Source organism: Cnephaeus nilssonii (genome assembly GCF_951640355.1).
Source record: "Cnephaeus nilssonii genome assembly, chromosome: 11".
NCBI classification, from domain to species: domain Eukaryota; kingdom Metazoa; phylum Chordata; class Mammalia; order Chiroptera; family Vespertilionidae; genus Cnephaeus; species Cnephaeus nilssonii.
In genome coordinates this window covers 60,356,342-60,371,263 of record NC_137082.1, presented here as the reverse complement: position 1 = coordinate 60,371,263, position 14,922 = coordinate 60,356,342, and the positions used below count along the sequence as shown (strand labels likewise).

Here is a 14,922-nt window from a genome sequence, read left to right as displayed (position 1 = left end):
CTTGTTGATTTGTACTAGGAAAGAACATGAAAGATTGTGGCAGTCTTCCCAGCATAAACCATGATGGATAGCTTCCAGACAGTTCCCTGCTTGGGGAATCGTTGGCCAGATGTGACCTGGAACCCCTAGGACACCTCCCCTGGGCCTGTTAATTTTGCAGTAACACCACAGTGGACATGCATAATGCCAGAAGACTGGACAAAAGATGATAAATCTAGATTATAAATCACGGTGTTGAGCAGAACACATTTTGGTTCTTGCTCTTCCCCCCTTTTTTATGGAAGATCTGTGTTCTATGCTTATCCCTACAAGGTATTGCTAATTACTATAACCAAAATCCACTCTAACAGAAAATGGTGCCTGGGCTTAGAGCTTGGAAGTTCAGAGCTGCAACAGACCTGTTTTTGTCAGAGTCCCTTCAGATCTTAAGACTAAACTACAATATCCATGCCAAGTGGTTATTTAATGTATATGTACACACCTCCTGCTCACTCCCACAACAGCTCAACGCATCTTTGGGCAGCACTGATTGCTCTTGGGACTGATGCCCTTGGATCATCTGCCCATTGGTACAGTTTTAGTATTTGGAGTCATGGAGACAAGCCACTAGCTCACATTTGGTCATGAAAAGTAATCCCCTGGGGGTCCCTCTCCCCAGCTACTCTCTTCCAAGAGATAGGACTCAGCCCTTTTCCAGTTGAAAAATTGACAGGTTCTCTGTGCACTTCCCATAGCAACCAACTCATCCCACCTGTCAGTTCGCCTGAACAGGTTCTTATTTGCTTGCCACTCTTAGGGGCAGCTTGTCTTTGATTCTCTAGGGTCTTCAAAACCAGGGAGCTCATATGTTAGGGGGAGCTTTTAATGTTGGAGTTGGTGTTACCAATCAAAAATCAAAAAGTCTGCTTCAGTCCTGTTCACCATCTAATATTTATTCTTTAACAGCCATATCTCTATCTCCATATCCATATCCATATCCATATCCATATCCATATCCATATCCATACATGTAAAAGGCTAATATGCAAATCAACCTAATGGCAGGACGATTGGTCTCTATGATGCACACTGACCACCAGGGAGCAGACACTCAATGCAGGAGCTGCCCCCTGGTGGTCAGTGTGCTTCTACTGGGGGAGCGCAGCTCAGCCAGAAGCCAGGCTCATGGCTGGCAAGCACAAAGGTGGTGGCGAGAGCCTCTCCCGCCTCTGCAGCAGCACTAAGGATGTCTGACTGACTGCTTAGGTCTGCTCCCTTCTGGGGCCTCCCGGACTGCGAGAGGGCACAGGCTGGGCTGAGGGACCCTCTTCCCCCCAGTGCATGAATTTCATGCACCAGGCCTCTAGTATATATATATATATATATATATATATATATATATATATATATACACACATGCAACTTTTACACACATTTTCTTTTTAAGAGAGTGGTTGCAAATTATACTTCTAAAGAGATGCCAGTTTTAGGGGCCAACTGGGTTCCAGTAAAATTTATTTTCATCAGGTAAAGTAGGAATACAATTTTAAAATAAAAATACTGGAATCATTTTTAATAAGAAAAATGTGAAAGTAGATTTTCAAACATATAAAAAGGTTTCTCTCTACATCCTCTCTTGCTGCCCACTATAAAGCCTGAGCTAGTGCATTTGCTCAGTGGCTTCTGTCACTGAGTCAGACCCAGTCCAGCGCCCAAGGCCAAACAAAAGCAGGTTTTGTGTTGGACTCGATGTCAAGAACTGGTTGGTCTTATAGGTTAAATGTTTTTAATAGCCTACTTTTAGGTCCAAATGATGACATGAAATTTAACTAGAAATGATTTGGTTATTGCAGGAGTCTATTGGTGCTGCTCTAAAACCCTGCGTTTTCTTCCCTCACGTCTGTTTCCCACGTCATTTATTCATTCACTTGTGCTCTTTCAACTCCCTATATGTGATCATTAAACCCCAACCATGTGCAAAGCCAGTGTGCTTCAATCACTTTAAATCACTATATATTTGGATTCAAATTTTAAGGATCAAAAGCTAGCTGCTCTGTGGATATTTTCCATAAGAAGAATGTATTAGTAATTTCTAGGCTGTATTGGATAAGTACAGTTTTATAATGAAAGAAGGCCACAGAGCTGGCAATGTTTCCATGATTTAACAAACTTGAAGAAATACTCCCTTCCCTAAGATTTAAAAATAAACTGACATGAAACATGGTGGTGCTTAGCTGTTACCAGATAAGGATGATTTCTAACAACTTCCCATTTTCCCTCTTCTTAAACATGGGGCCCCAGAACTGCGGCGATAACACGTCTGGTGACCACTGTGATGTGTGTGCTCCTGGGTACTATGGGAAGGTGACGGGCTCAGCCACCGACTGCTCTCTCTGCACCTGTCCTCACAGCGGCCCTGCCAGGTGAGCTTGTGCAGATGCGCTGCACACCTGCCCCACCGAAGCTGGGGGTGATTCCGTTTTCAGCCCCAGTTTCCAGGTCTGTCCATGGTCTATTTTAACTAATATTCTCCATGTGCTGAGAAAGGCTAATTTTAGAAAAAGTGTTCAATTCTCACAAGCACTTGAAGAGAATCTTTTCAAAAGCAAAATATCTGTGTTGGTACTGGGGTGTGAAAATGGAACCAATTAAAGAAAGAACTTTCAGGTTGTTGTGGTTTCTTTTGGTGTGTTTTTTAAGACCAATTTTAGCCTCTAACCTATGTATCCAGTGTGCCTAGAGGTGAATTATTATTTCTATGAATAATGATATAAGGAATTACGTTCCTATTTAATGTAAGTGAACAGGTTTAGAATTTATATTTGGTGACGATTGATGAAATGCAGAAATGCTACATAGTGATGAAATTGGGGCCAGGTTCTACCTGGCACTCATGATGATTGTGTAGAATTATCTGCACACCAAAAAGAACCAGATATTTTAAGTGGAAGTTGGAATATCTGTGGATCCTCTTTGGTTTTAATGAAAATTGTAATTCATAAATATCATTTTATTATTGCTTAGAATATTTGACATGGCATTAAACACAGAAAGATCAAATATACACATTTAGTATACTAAAATGAAGTTTTCTTTTCAATATTTGAATGTTCTATCTTCTATTATCTCCAAGAAAGCGATGCTTGACAGTGAATGCCAAATGAGAGGCACTATGTAAACTTCCCTTGTAAACTATTAAGCACCCTAAAATTTATTGTTACCATTAATGTTTTGTATTAAATCTGTATATAAAATTTGATTCAATTTCACTCCTGTAATCTAAAATACAGAAATACTTGCATATGTGTGTAAAGATGGATACATTTTATCATTGCTTATACTCATGAGAACCTGGGGAGGAACTGAAATACCTGTCCTCAGGGGATGGGTAGACATTGTGGTACATACCTAGAGTGAAATATTTCACAAACACTGAGAAAATAATAAGGTATATCTATATGTACAAAATTGGAGAAATGGCCAATTAATTACCTAATTGTGACTATATAATATGATGCTATTTGGGAAAAAGTTTATATTCATATGTATATTCATATCCATAGCTCCATGGCTGTATGTGCCCAGAGAAATGTTTGGAAGACATTCCTGTAATGTCTGAATATTTTACTTTTTCAGTCAAACTAACCTTCCCCAGAGCCTATGATAATGAATTAGAGTTTACACTGCTAGGAAGAGCCTGCGGAGATTTGTAATGTGCTATGTACCTGAAGGGCCCTAAAATGCATGCTTTGTTTTCCACACATTTTATGTTTCCACTGAAGTGTGTCCCTTTGCTGTTTAAGGAGGGAAAAAATCAAAAGTGAAGTAGGGCTGATAGAGAATCTTGTAACTCATTCTTGGAACTTCTCTTAACTGGCCCAAACCCCAGACTGCCCAGGTGGTTTTTTTTCAATGGCTTGCAGTACCCAGATGAACCTCTAGATGGTGCATGGTGCATTGGTAATTTAAAACGTGGAGGCATAGGTTGAAAAGAAAGGAATGAGCCAAAATCAGAAGTCCATGACTGGGCGGGGGCGGGGGGGGGGGGGGGGGGGGGGTCCATTATCCCAGTGGATATTAAACTCTGAGCAGCTCTATCATTTTGCTTCAAATTGTCCTTCACACGACTCCCTACTTTTAGGTCCATTTATTTTCAAATTCCACCCCCACTCTTCACTTTTCTTTGCCCCACCTGTTCCTACTTGCCTGTCCTTGCAGCCCATTATATCCACCAGCATTTGTCCCACTCTCTTCTCCCTGCTGGTTTTCATGCTTACTCATAGTCATCACGTACAGCTCTCTCTAATCACCTTTTCATCTAATAAGTCAGATAATTCTCCACCTAAATCTCAGAACAAGACCCTTCACCTGGGAAGCTTTCTAGTTTAGTGACTAATCAGGGGGAATCTGTAAGATCTGCTTCCTTCCCCTCACATGGTTGTCACTGGACAGGGGTCTAATGAGTGTCTTTTGGATACAAGAGGTGCCAAGTACTGATTACATGCTTATTTTCCCCAATATATTTTTGCTCAATGTATTGTAAGCCCTAAAAACCTTGTCTAACTGTGCCCTGTAATCACTTAATTTTCAGAACAGTGTCCTGTACCCTAAGAGTAATGAACAAGTCCCATAAGAAAGAGTTGAAATAGTATGTCTGAAAATTAAAAAAAAAAAAAACACTTTTTTTTTTTCCTTTCAGTTTTAGTCCCACTTGTGTCTTGGAAGGTGATCACGATTTCCGCTGTGACGCCTGTGTGCTGGGCTATGAAGGACAATACTGTGAGAGGTATGTTGTGGCGTTCAGACATGGAAACTGCAAGGCACAGCTGCTGCTGTATATTGTAGGACATAGTTACTCAAGTGATTTGAGAGTCATCAGTTTGGTTGTGCATGATTGATATTCCAAAACAAAATCTATGTATTAAGGTAAGTAAGTGCACTGTCTATGACCATCTCCTCCTCCTTTTAGGATATAAATTGTAGAACGAGGTTACTGGGACTGTGTTCTTTGCACTTCACTTGGCAGAAATGGTTTATATATTATCTTACTGGCATTGATACTGTTGTCTGTTCCTGCATATTTTCCTTTCCACAGGTGTTCCTCGGGCTATCATGGGAACCCTGGAATGCCAGGCGACACCTGCCAGAGGTGTGATTGCAGCCCGCATGGCTCCGTTCACCGGGACTGCGACCGCGGGACTGGGCAGTGCGTCTGCAGGCCAGGGGCCGCGGGCCTCCGATGCGAGGAATGTGAACCCAGGCACATTCTGGTGGAAAGCAATTGTATTTGTGGGTATTTTCCTTCCTGAATGTTTAAAGGTGGTTTTTCCTCTCAACAGTTTTCCTATTGTTTTTCTATTACTGCGCCCTATGGCATCAGCAGGAGAAAGTCCTGTTTTAACTAAGCACGGGTTGCTATGTATTCTGCCAAACTGAACTTTTCATAGTGCGTTTGGAGCCGAGGCAGAAGGTTCTAGGGTAGCAACATTTATCTCTCTAGCACTCTAAGCAGCACAGTCATTCCAGCTTCATAGTTTATCTGCATTAATAGCCCTTTAATGGAGCCAAGTGTCAGCGCAGAGAGAGAACACCTTTGTGGGTTGTCATTTGTGTTCCTCAGATTTCACTGGTGGCTTCATTCTTGGCTGCTGTGGATATTTTTTCCAGTTCTGATTTATTTTAATAGCAAGCACATGAGTGCTCATCTACAGATGTCTTCTCAGTGGTTCATGGGGAAGATGGGGCGGGCGGGGGAAGTAATGTCAGGATCATGGCATTCAAGAGCTTTTCTTTATGTGTTTGTTTTAAGCAAAAGCACACCCATTATTTCCCCCAGTCTCCTTCGCTTGAATTTGCTGAAGGTATGTTTGCAAACTATCTCAGGAAATGACAGACCAGGCTCTGCAAGGAAACACATTGGGAATTCGTTGCCATTGGCCCAAGTCACAAATGAGCAGATGCACTGCAAAGGTCGGAGCTGCTAACACAACGGACCTGGGACTCACTCGGATCAGTTGTTTCTTCCTGTGTGACGGGGGAAGTCACTTATCTGATCTGAGTCTTGGAGTCACCACCTGAGGATAGGGACTTAGTATTCTCTGCTTACCTCCCGTGACGCAGGTGGTGTGAGATTCCGTTCCTGGAAGCCTTGTAGTATGCTTTGCCCTTATTATGACTTCATGTTGTTATTATAAAATGGTTAATGCACACCCACGGGAAAATGTGCAGACCATTTTGCATTAATTTAACTTTCTTTTTCTTTTAGCCTGTGATGATGAATGTGTAGGTGTGCTGCTGGATGACTTAGACAGTATTGGTGATACCAGTCTTTCTGTGAACCTTACCAGCATTCCTGTCCCATATGGAATTTTGTCAAACCTGGAAAATACAACCAAATATCTCCGGGTAGGTACTGGGAATACAAAGATGTGTCATTGAGCGAGATGGAGTTGGGCTGGATAGTAGGAGTCATTCTGTCTGTCCTCCCTGCTTCCTTATTCACAACGTGTACTGCTGGGAAGTGTCCAGCCTTCCCTTGAACGTGACCAGGAACCTCATTATCCAACACTAACTTGTTTTACTGTAGGACCCCTTAATTGTTTAAGAGTTATTCATTAGATGCCTTTTTATAAATTCTACCCCAGGGACGTTCTTCACCTTTCGGAATAGGGCAAAGTTCACTCGCTCCTCTTTAAGACAAACCTTTGGATATTTGAAAATAGCTGTCCTAATACAAATACAGGAAATAAATTGGAGTGGTATCTTCTTTAATGTTGGAATCTGCTAAAGATAACTATTTTCTGTAAATGTGTTATTCTTAACTTGAGTTTTAGGTGCAAACGTTTTTTTAACCTAGAAGATTATATAAAAATCTCTGGGGGCATATCCCTGTTTTATGTTTAGTCAAATAGGATCTGGGTCCCAAAAAAGGGGGGGGGGGTTAAGAAATAGACTCAATTGACAGCATTCTACTCTACTATTTTTAATGCTAATTGGAAAAATATATAATTCTTAATTTTCCTTAAAACCTATACATTAGAATTTGAGATAATTAATTCATTGTATCAAGATAGTCATTCCTGACTGTCTTTTTTAGTTAAAAGCTTTTCTTAGACTAGACATTTCCTTAGGCAAGTGTCTCTCTCTCGCTCTCTTTCTGTGTGTGTGTTCATTTTTAACATAAAAAACAGGAAATATGAAATTTCTTTTCCACTCACTATAGACACTATCTACAAATACTATTTTTTTAATCACTAGGGGCCCCAGGCATATAAATATATTATAAATTTATCAAGTGAGATAAATTCTTGTCTTAAATTTTAAATATTTTTTTTCTTTTTATTGACTTTATTGTGGTGACACTGGTTAATAAAATTACACAGGTTTCAGGTGCACAATTCCACAACACATCATCTGTACATTGTATTGTATGTTCACTATTTATTCCACCATAACCTCCTCTACCTTCCCCCACCCCCTCTACCCCAGAAACCACCACCCATTGTCAATGTTCATGAGTTTTTTCTCTCTCTTTTATTTTCTCAATCCCTTCACCCAACTCCAATCCCTGCCAACAGCTGTCAGCCTACCTTCTATCTATGAATCTGTCAATTTTAACTATTTTTGAATGATTTGCTCCCATTTAAACCACTTGCCAATTCCTTTAAATAACTTTTTATGTTTATCTAAATTATGCAGTAGATTAAGAATGTAAACTCTTAACTGTTTACTGTTTTCATTGTTATCTACACAGCAACCTTGGCCAAGTCTTTTAATTATCCCCCCCCCCAAACAATAATATAGCTATTTTATAGGGTTGCTATAAGGTTTAAATACAATCATGCAAGTAAAAAATTAGAAGACTGTTGGCATAAATTAAGCACTAATTGTTAGTGATTATGAAGACTTACTTAATACTTTTGTATTTTAGCCTAATAAGTGTTTTTTTTTCTTGAAGCCTAATAAGTTTTTAAAGTGAAATTTTTGAGGTGTTAGCAATTATGGTTAAAATTGATGTAACTCTAATGAAATTAAGCCAGACTTACCCAAGCAGGAGTAACGGATTCTGCACAACACAACATACTTTAAATTCATATATGTGTGAGGAATATATAATATATATATGTCTATATATGTACACACATATATGGATGGGGAATATATAATATATATGTATATATATATATATATATATATATATATATATATATATATATATATTATTGATTTCAGAGAAGCAGGGGGGAGAGAGAGAGAGAGAGAGAGAGAGAGAGAGAGAGAGAGAGAAACATTAATGATGAGAGAGAATCATTGATTGACTGCCTCCTGCCTGCCCCACACTGGGGATTGAGCCCACAACCCCGGCATGTACTCTGACCGAGAATTGATCTGTGACCTTCTGGTTCATAGATTGATGCTCAACCACTGAGCAACACCAGCCGGGCATCTATAGGGAATATCATGCAAAAGGTGGCAGATGGGAGCATGTTGCTATAATCAAAACTTAAGTAAATGTGATTCATTTTATTTTTTAATGCAATTTCAAGGAAAGAAGAATTTCTTTCTGTGAACAAAATAGTTGATAACCAGTGAATCAGAACATTTATTTTGAAGCATTGTGATTTGTTCTCTTCATTCTTTGTAGGAGTCTTTATTAAAAGGAAATACACAACAGGAACTGCTAAAACTTCAACTTGAAGGTGTTACAGAACAAACAGATGACCTGCAAAGGGAGGTAAATTCTTCACACAAAGGGCTCACTTCCCACCCAGCATTTGTGAGCAATTGCATTGGGGCGGTCTCAAAGGTTCCAGTTAGGTCAGGCAGCCTCTGCCTCTCAGGAGCTGTGTTCCAGGGACGTTATGATCAAATTGGTTTTAACCTTGACAGAAATGTGTTAGTGGGGAAGGCTCCTGGCTTAATTTCTATTGTCACCTCTGCTGAGGGAGCCGTTGGGCAGTCACCTTTCCATTTGACCATCATTTTCTCCTGTGAATCAAGGGGTGGGTGGGATTGAAAGATCCCTGAGGTTTCTTCCTTCTCCTAAATGGGCTGCATTAACTAAGCACTTGGTGAGCTCCGTGCTCAGAGGCACTTCCCCAACACCAGGACCACTTGCTGCAATTTGCTGGGCAGAGCCAGCATAGCCTGGTGCTAGTTGTGTGGTGTTTGTACAACGTTTGGGCTTTAGGCCATGTGCTTCTGATTTTCTGACTTTGAATGGCAAGTGAGCTTGCTCTAAAGTCAGCAGGGAATTTAGTCTGTTTATCCCATGTCAGATGAAAGAAATTTCCTCATTCACAGATGGTGATGGGGGAGGGGGTTTATTGCCAAATTTATCATTTTAACTTAAGAATTTCATGCGCACATGCATATGTATGTGTGTACTTAGATATGTATATAATAGTGTATCTATACATAGATGTATCTACTCTTTGTCTCTCAACATCTACACACATACACAGTGGTGTGCACTCTAAAAATAATTATTAGCTTGGCTCCTATTAATTTAAAATTAGTAATGATTTGGGGCGAGTTTAAGGCTTAAGTGTGGGCTCTACGTACCTCAGCGAGCAAACATTTGGTAGGAAATGATAAGCTGGTTAAATAAATTCTCTCTATTCATTAAAGAAGATTCTCTTTGGATTTTGACTATAAAACACATTTAGACCTAGTCTGAGTTACTTTACATTCCTGGAAATTACAACCTTCCCTTTTACAAATTATGACATTCCTAATAAAAAACAGCAGCTGAGGACAGCTAAGTCTCAGTCCTTGGGCTGCCAGCTTTACATACATCATCAAATTTCATCTTCATAAAGTCCACGAGGTAAGTGCTGTTATTACCCCAGGTTATCGATGAGGCTAGAAGATGTTACAGTCTAGGTCTCCAGGTTGGCAGAACTAGGCCTAAAACCTGGTTTATCTGACTCCATGTTCTTAACTCCTTGACTAAGTTCTCACAGTCAATAAAAATTGGTTAAGATTTTTCTTTCTACATTCTTTATACTTGGGTCATAAAGTAAATATCGAATCTTCATAGTAGAGACTCTGGGAGAATCTGTGGTATAATAACCACTTAGGCTGCTTTTGAAAATATGTCATCTTTTCTCACACAAAGGTAGCAGTAAATTATTTCATTAACCACTTAATTTCCAATCCCAAAATATTAACCTTGGTTTATATGGTAGTGTAAATATTTATATTCTGGAATGTATTTTGTTATTTAAAAGAGACAACTTGAAGAGCAAAGCTTCATATTATTCAAGTCAAACTAACCTGAGACCTTTATTTTCTATCAGCTCACTAGAGTGTTAACAAGTAGCCAACATGTGGCCAGGGCAACTGAAAGAATCCTCAACAAGAGTCAAGATCTCATGACATTTACTGAGAAATTGAAGATAAGCATTCAAGGTAGTGTGATCAGTGTCTAGCTTGGGGAGTCTATGCTCACTTGGAAGGAAAAGTCCCATTCACTCTATACAACATATGAATAGATGTGTGTTACTTTCACTCAACTGCTAGAGCCAAGGACTGGGGATCCTGATGTGTCCAGATCATGGTCTTTCATTGAGAGTTTTATCTTTTAAAAAAATGCATGTTTCCTTCTTTATTTTCTGTATGATGCGCTACACTTATGTCCTAACTATCAAGTAGATGTGGTGCCTTCCCATCTGTTATGAATTTCCCAAATTAAGACTTGTTAAGTGGTGCACAGGATGCCAGATGATGAGCCAAGCAAGGTCCAACAACAGACCATAGGAGAAAATGAAATAGAGAAGTTTTTACTCACAGGTCCTGGAGAAAGTACCCAGCATGCCTTAAGGGGCCACATGGAGAGGTCAAGGCAGGGATGCTGACTTGTCTTCAAGTCAGAACCTGGGCACCTGCTTTATTTGGTTGTGTGGGTACAGTGCTTTGGGGTTCTTGAGCTAAGGCCCAAACCAAAAAGGCAGACTTTTGGTAAGCTCCAGAGGGGTCTTATCCTTGGGGCACACAGGGAAAAGCTCTAGGAGGCAGGGGAGACTGTTGATCACAGGGGCTGTCACCATAGGAACTTACATTAGCTTCTGACCCTGTGGCTACTGTCTAGGGCACGTGCTTGTATGAGGGGGCAAGTGTCAGTTTAAGGTCACTGCAGGCCTTTTGGCCACAGAAAATGGATGCTAAGGCAGCAATGCCATGTGAGTCGCTAACTCTTGACACCATTCCTTTGCCCACAATAGGAGCCGATGTCATGTGGAGCTTCAGTGTGGTCCCAAAGCACAGGCACAATATTAGAGTAATTTACTCACTACTCGATTTGGATGTCCCATCTGATCTGGCTTTTAGGTTGCTTTTTTCCGTTTTCTAGCCACAAGAAATATATTCTTGCTTTTCTTTTTGGATTATTGTGTAAGGACATAAGGAGTACAGAATCTAATGCAAATCAGACTTTATAGGGCAAAAGATAAGAAAATTATTAGAATAAATAATATGCTTAATAAAAAGAGTAGTATCAAGTATTGGTGATTCATTCGTGCAGTAAGTACTTGTTGAACAGCTTTCATGTGTAAATGTCTGTGTCCAGTTTAGGAAATGCTGAGGTAACAGTGGCCACAGCCCCCTGCCTTCCAGAGAGTAAGGGCACTAGGGAAAACTAACATTAAATAAACAGTAATCCCAAGCCCATGAGTGGTTTTTTTTAATTTTTAATTTTATCTTATTGACATTTGAGAAAGAGAGGAAGGGAGAGAGAGAGAAACATTGACTTATTGTTCCACTTATTTATGTATTCATTGGTAGCTTCTTGTATGTGCCCCGACTGGGGATCGAACTCGCAACCTTAGTGTATCGGGACAATGCTCTAACCAACTGAGCTACCCAGCCAGGGACCCCATGAATGTTTTGATAGGGGATGTCCAGAGTGTGTTGGGATGTACAGCAGGCCTGGCCTAGATTCAAGGTTCAACCAGTTCAGCTGAACAGAGCGGCCTCACTGAAGAAGGGTCCAAGTTCTTCCAGTTTAGTGCTGTCTACTTTTGAGAGACTTATTAAATGATTGATGAATTTTCTCCATAGAAATTATTGAAAAGGCAACAACTCTAAATCAGACCTTGGATGAAGATTTCCAGCTACCCAGTTCCACTCTTCAGAATATGCAAAAGAACATGACATTTTTGCTAGAAACCTTACAGAAAAGGCATTTTATGCAGTTGCACCAAAATGCTACCCTTGAACTGAAGTAAGTCCCTAAATACTGCCATTCATGACACAGCCAATTAGAGGAAAGAACCTCAGTATTGAGGGGGGAAAGGCATGTGGGAGGAGGCAAAAGAAGGCAAGCTCTCACTGTGGGAGAAATGTCACAAGAGAAGAGAGGGGCCCTATTGTCATGTAAATGAAGAGACTGCCAGGCCCTCCAAATAGAGAAAATTGTAATCACTGCCAATATCTCTGTTTGTGCTGGTATGCCATAGGTTTTGTTTCTCTCTGTCTCTTCAGCAACGTGATACTGTATTTACTGAAGACCAAATATAATGCAATCAGTTATCATGGAAGAAAATCAGTCAGTGGCTTCTACCTGTGCTGTAAACTCTAAGATAGATGGACATTATGCTAAAATAATTCAGTTTAGCTATGCAAACTCTAATTGAAAACCTCAGTGTGAAATGACAGATCACAAAGGATTGTTAGACATGGTCACTTGGAGCTTGTAATTTCCTTTCAGGCATGTTTCTTAGTATTTTCACACAGTTATTACTTGATGTAATATAGCACAAGCTGTCTTTTATTCCAGGGTTGTGATAAATATCTTAAATATTGGCTTAAATAGTTACACAAAAGTCCATTCTCTATACTGTGACATTTAAACTATTTTTAATCTATTTTGCTATTTTAAATAATGTTGTGATGGATATCGTAGACAAAAATATTTTTCTATATTTCACATTATTATATTACTAGGGTGGATATTAAGAAATGAAATCATTTAGCCAAAGAATTTGCATGTTGATGATTCCTGACTTGCATTTCCAAATTATTTCCTAAAAGATTATTTAAAACAATGTACACTTCTACTGGCAACATACTGGAGAGTTAAGCTTACACCTTTTTCATTATTGTATACTAGAGGCCCAGTGCACAAATTCATGCAACAGTAGGGTCCCTCAGCCTGGCCTTCAGGATTGGGCCAAAACCAGCTCTGCGACATCCCCCGAGGGGTCCCGGATTGCAAGAAGGTGCAGGCCAGGCCGAGGAACCCCACCGGTGCACAATCGGGGCCGGGGAGGGATGCGGGGGGTTTGCCAGCTGGGGAGGGACTGCGGGAGGGCTCCAGGGTGTGTCTGGCCTGTCTCTCTCAGTCCTGATCAGCAGGACCCCAGCAGCAAGCTAACCTACCAGTCAGAGTTTCTGCCCCCTGGTGGTCAGTGCACGGCTTAGCAACCAGTCGACTGTCTGCCCCCTGGTGGTCAGTGCATGTCATAGTGAGTGGTTGAGTGGCCTTAGCATATCATTAGCATATTTTACTTTGATTGGTTGAACGGATGACCGGACGACTGGACACTTAGCATATTAGGCTTTTATTATATAGGATGATTTTAGGCATCAGGTGGAATATGGAGACCTAGAGAGAACTGGGAACTAAATGCCTTGCGGGGAGATTGGAGGAGGCCAGGGCCCAGGAGGTGGGGAAGGGGGCTCCATGCAGGAGGGTGCAAGCTTCTTATCTCATGTTCTGTCCTGTGATCCTCTCTGCCACCTCGTGGGGAAGAGGAGAATCCAGCTGGGGAGATTGAGACTCAGAGACTACAAGTAACTTGCCCACTCTTCAACCTCCAGGGTAATCTGGACCCTGACCACAAGCCTAAGTCTGGGTGACTGTGAACACTGTTGTTTTCCAACTCCAAACAGAAGGAAGTACATCTGAGACCCAGTCCCCTAAGGACAATGGGTGGAATTGGGCCGTTAAGTCAGAGACCATGCTGCTACATTTACATTAGATTAATCATGTTGCCTTGACCCCGACCTTTTGCCCACATCTTCCCTCACCTGACATGCATGGCAGAAGGAAGCACTGGTGGGAAAGAGGCTGACACCTCCATGTTCCTCTTCCCAGGACCCATCCATTCTTAAGGAGGCTACTGCAGGCTCAGCTGTGCTATTCTCTGCTTCCTATCCTTCCTTAGCTCCCCGCTGCCTCCCAGTGAAGTAGAAATGTCATATATTTGATTCCAGCCCCACCCCCTTTCCACTAACCAAAGTCCCCTCACCCATCCGTTTCCCACTCATCTTGGACTCTCAGTTGCTCCCTCCCATGGCCACACTTAAGAGTTGATGGACACTTATTAGAAACGAGATTCCCTGGAGACCCATGGGAGTCATTTTGTGGGGCCGTCCTCTCCCACCATTACTCTTCCACAGTCAGCTCACTCGTTCATTCAACAAAATGAGCCCCCAATGGCAGATATTGTACTAGGACTTGGGGTCACAAAGGAGAACAATAGATATTTTTTGCCCACTAGGATCTCGTAGTCTAATTACAAAAAGTCCATTTTCTGAAGAGCATTAGAGAGGAAGGGGAGAAGGCAGGGTCCCTCTCCCCCTGGCACCCTCAGTGCCCCCGACTCTCCTCGCCTGCTAGGCCCTGTGTCCACCCTTGTTCTGTCATTGTTGGTCTTGTGTGTTTATTTAGAACAAAGTTATTCATGAGATTGCTCTCTTTTTAATTTGCTAGTTAAATTATTATTAAAAAGACCTTTTATTTTAAAATATTAAAGTTTAAAATGTGTTCTCTGATCTCCACTTTCTTATTTTCTATGGATAATCCCTGTTCTTATGCTATTTCAAATTTTGTGGATTATTGTAGGAATTTATCAGCTTTTTAATGATAATCCTTAGAAAATTGGTAATTTGTGCTAAGTATGGCAATCCTATTGTTGGGGATATTTAGCACACAAATCA

General features: G+C 40.9%; 1 protein-coding gene across 1 annotated transcript in view; it reads left to right on the top strand.

Moving 5' to 3' along the window:
* Nucleotides 1-14,922, top strand: part of LAMA1 (laminin subunit alpha 1) — a 144,407-nt gene that overhangs the window by 86,224 nt on the left and 43,261 nt on the right. The window contains exons 30-36 of the mRNA XM_079783773.1: nucleotides 2,281-2,402; nucleotides 4,679-4,765; nucleotides 5,075-5,268; nucleotides 6,245-6,384; nucleotides 8,624-8,713; nucleotides 10,281-10,392; nucleotides 12,040-12,202. Coding sequence (XP_079639899.1) covers nucleotides 2,281-2,402; nucleotides 4,679-4,765; nucleotides 5,075-5,268; nucleotides 6,245-6,384; nucleotides 8,624-8,713; nucleotides 10,281-10,392; nucleotides 12,040-12,202 — 908 coding nt within the window. The remainder of the gene's footprint in view (nucleotides 1-2,280; nucleotides 2,403-4,678; nucleotides 4,766-5,074; nucleotides 5,269-6,244; nucleotides 6,385-8,623; nucleotides 8,714-10,280; nucleotides 10,393-12,039; nucleotides 12,203-14,922) is intronic.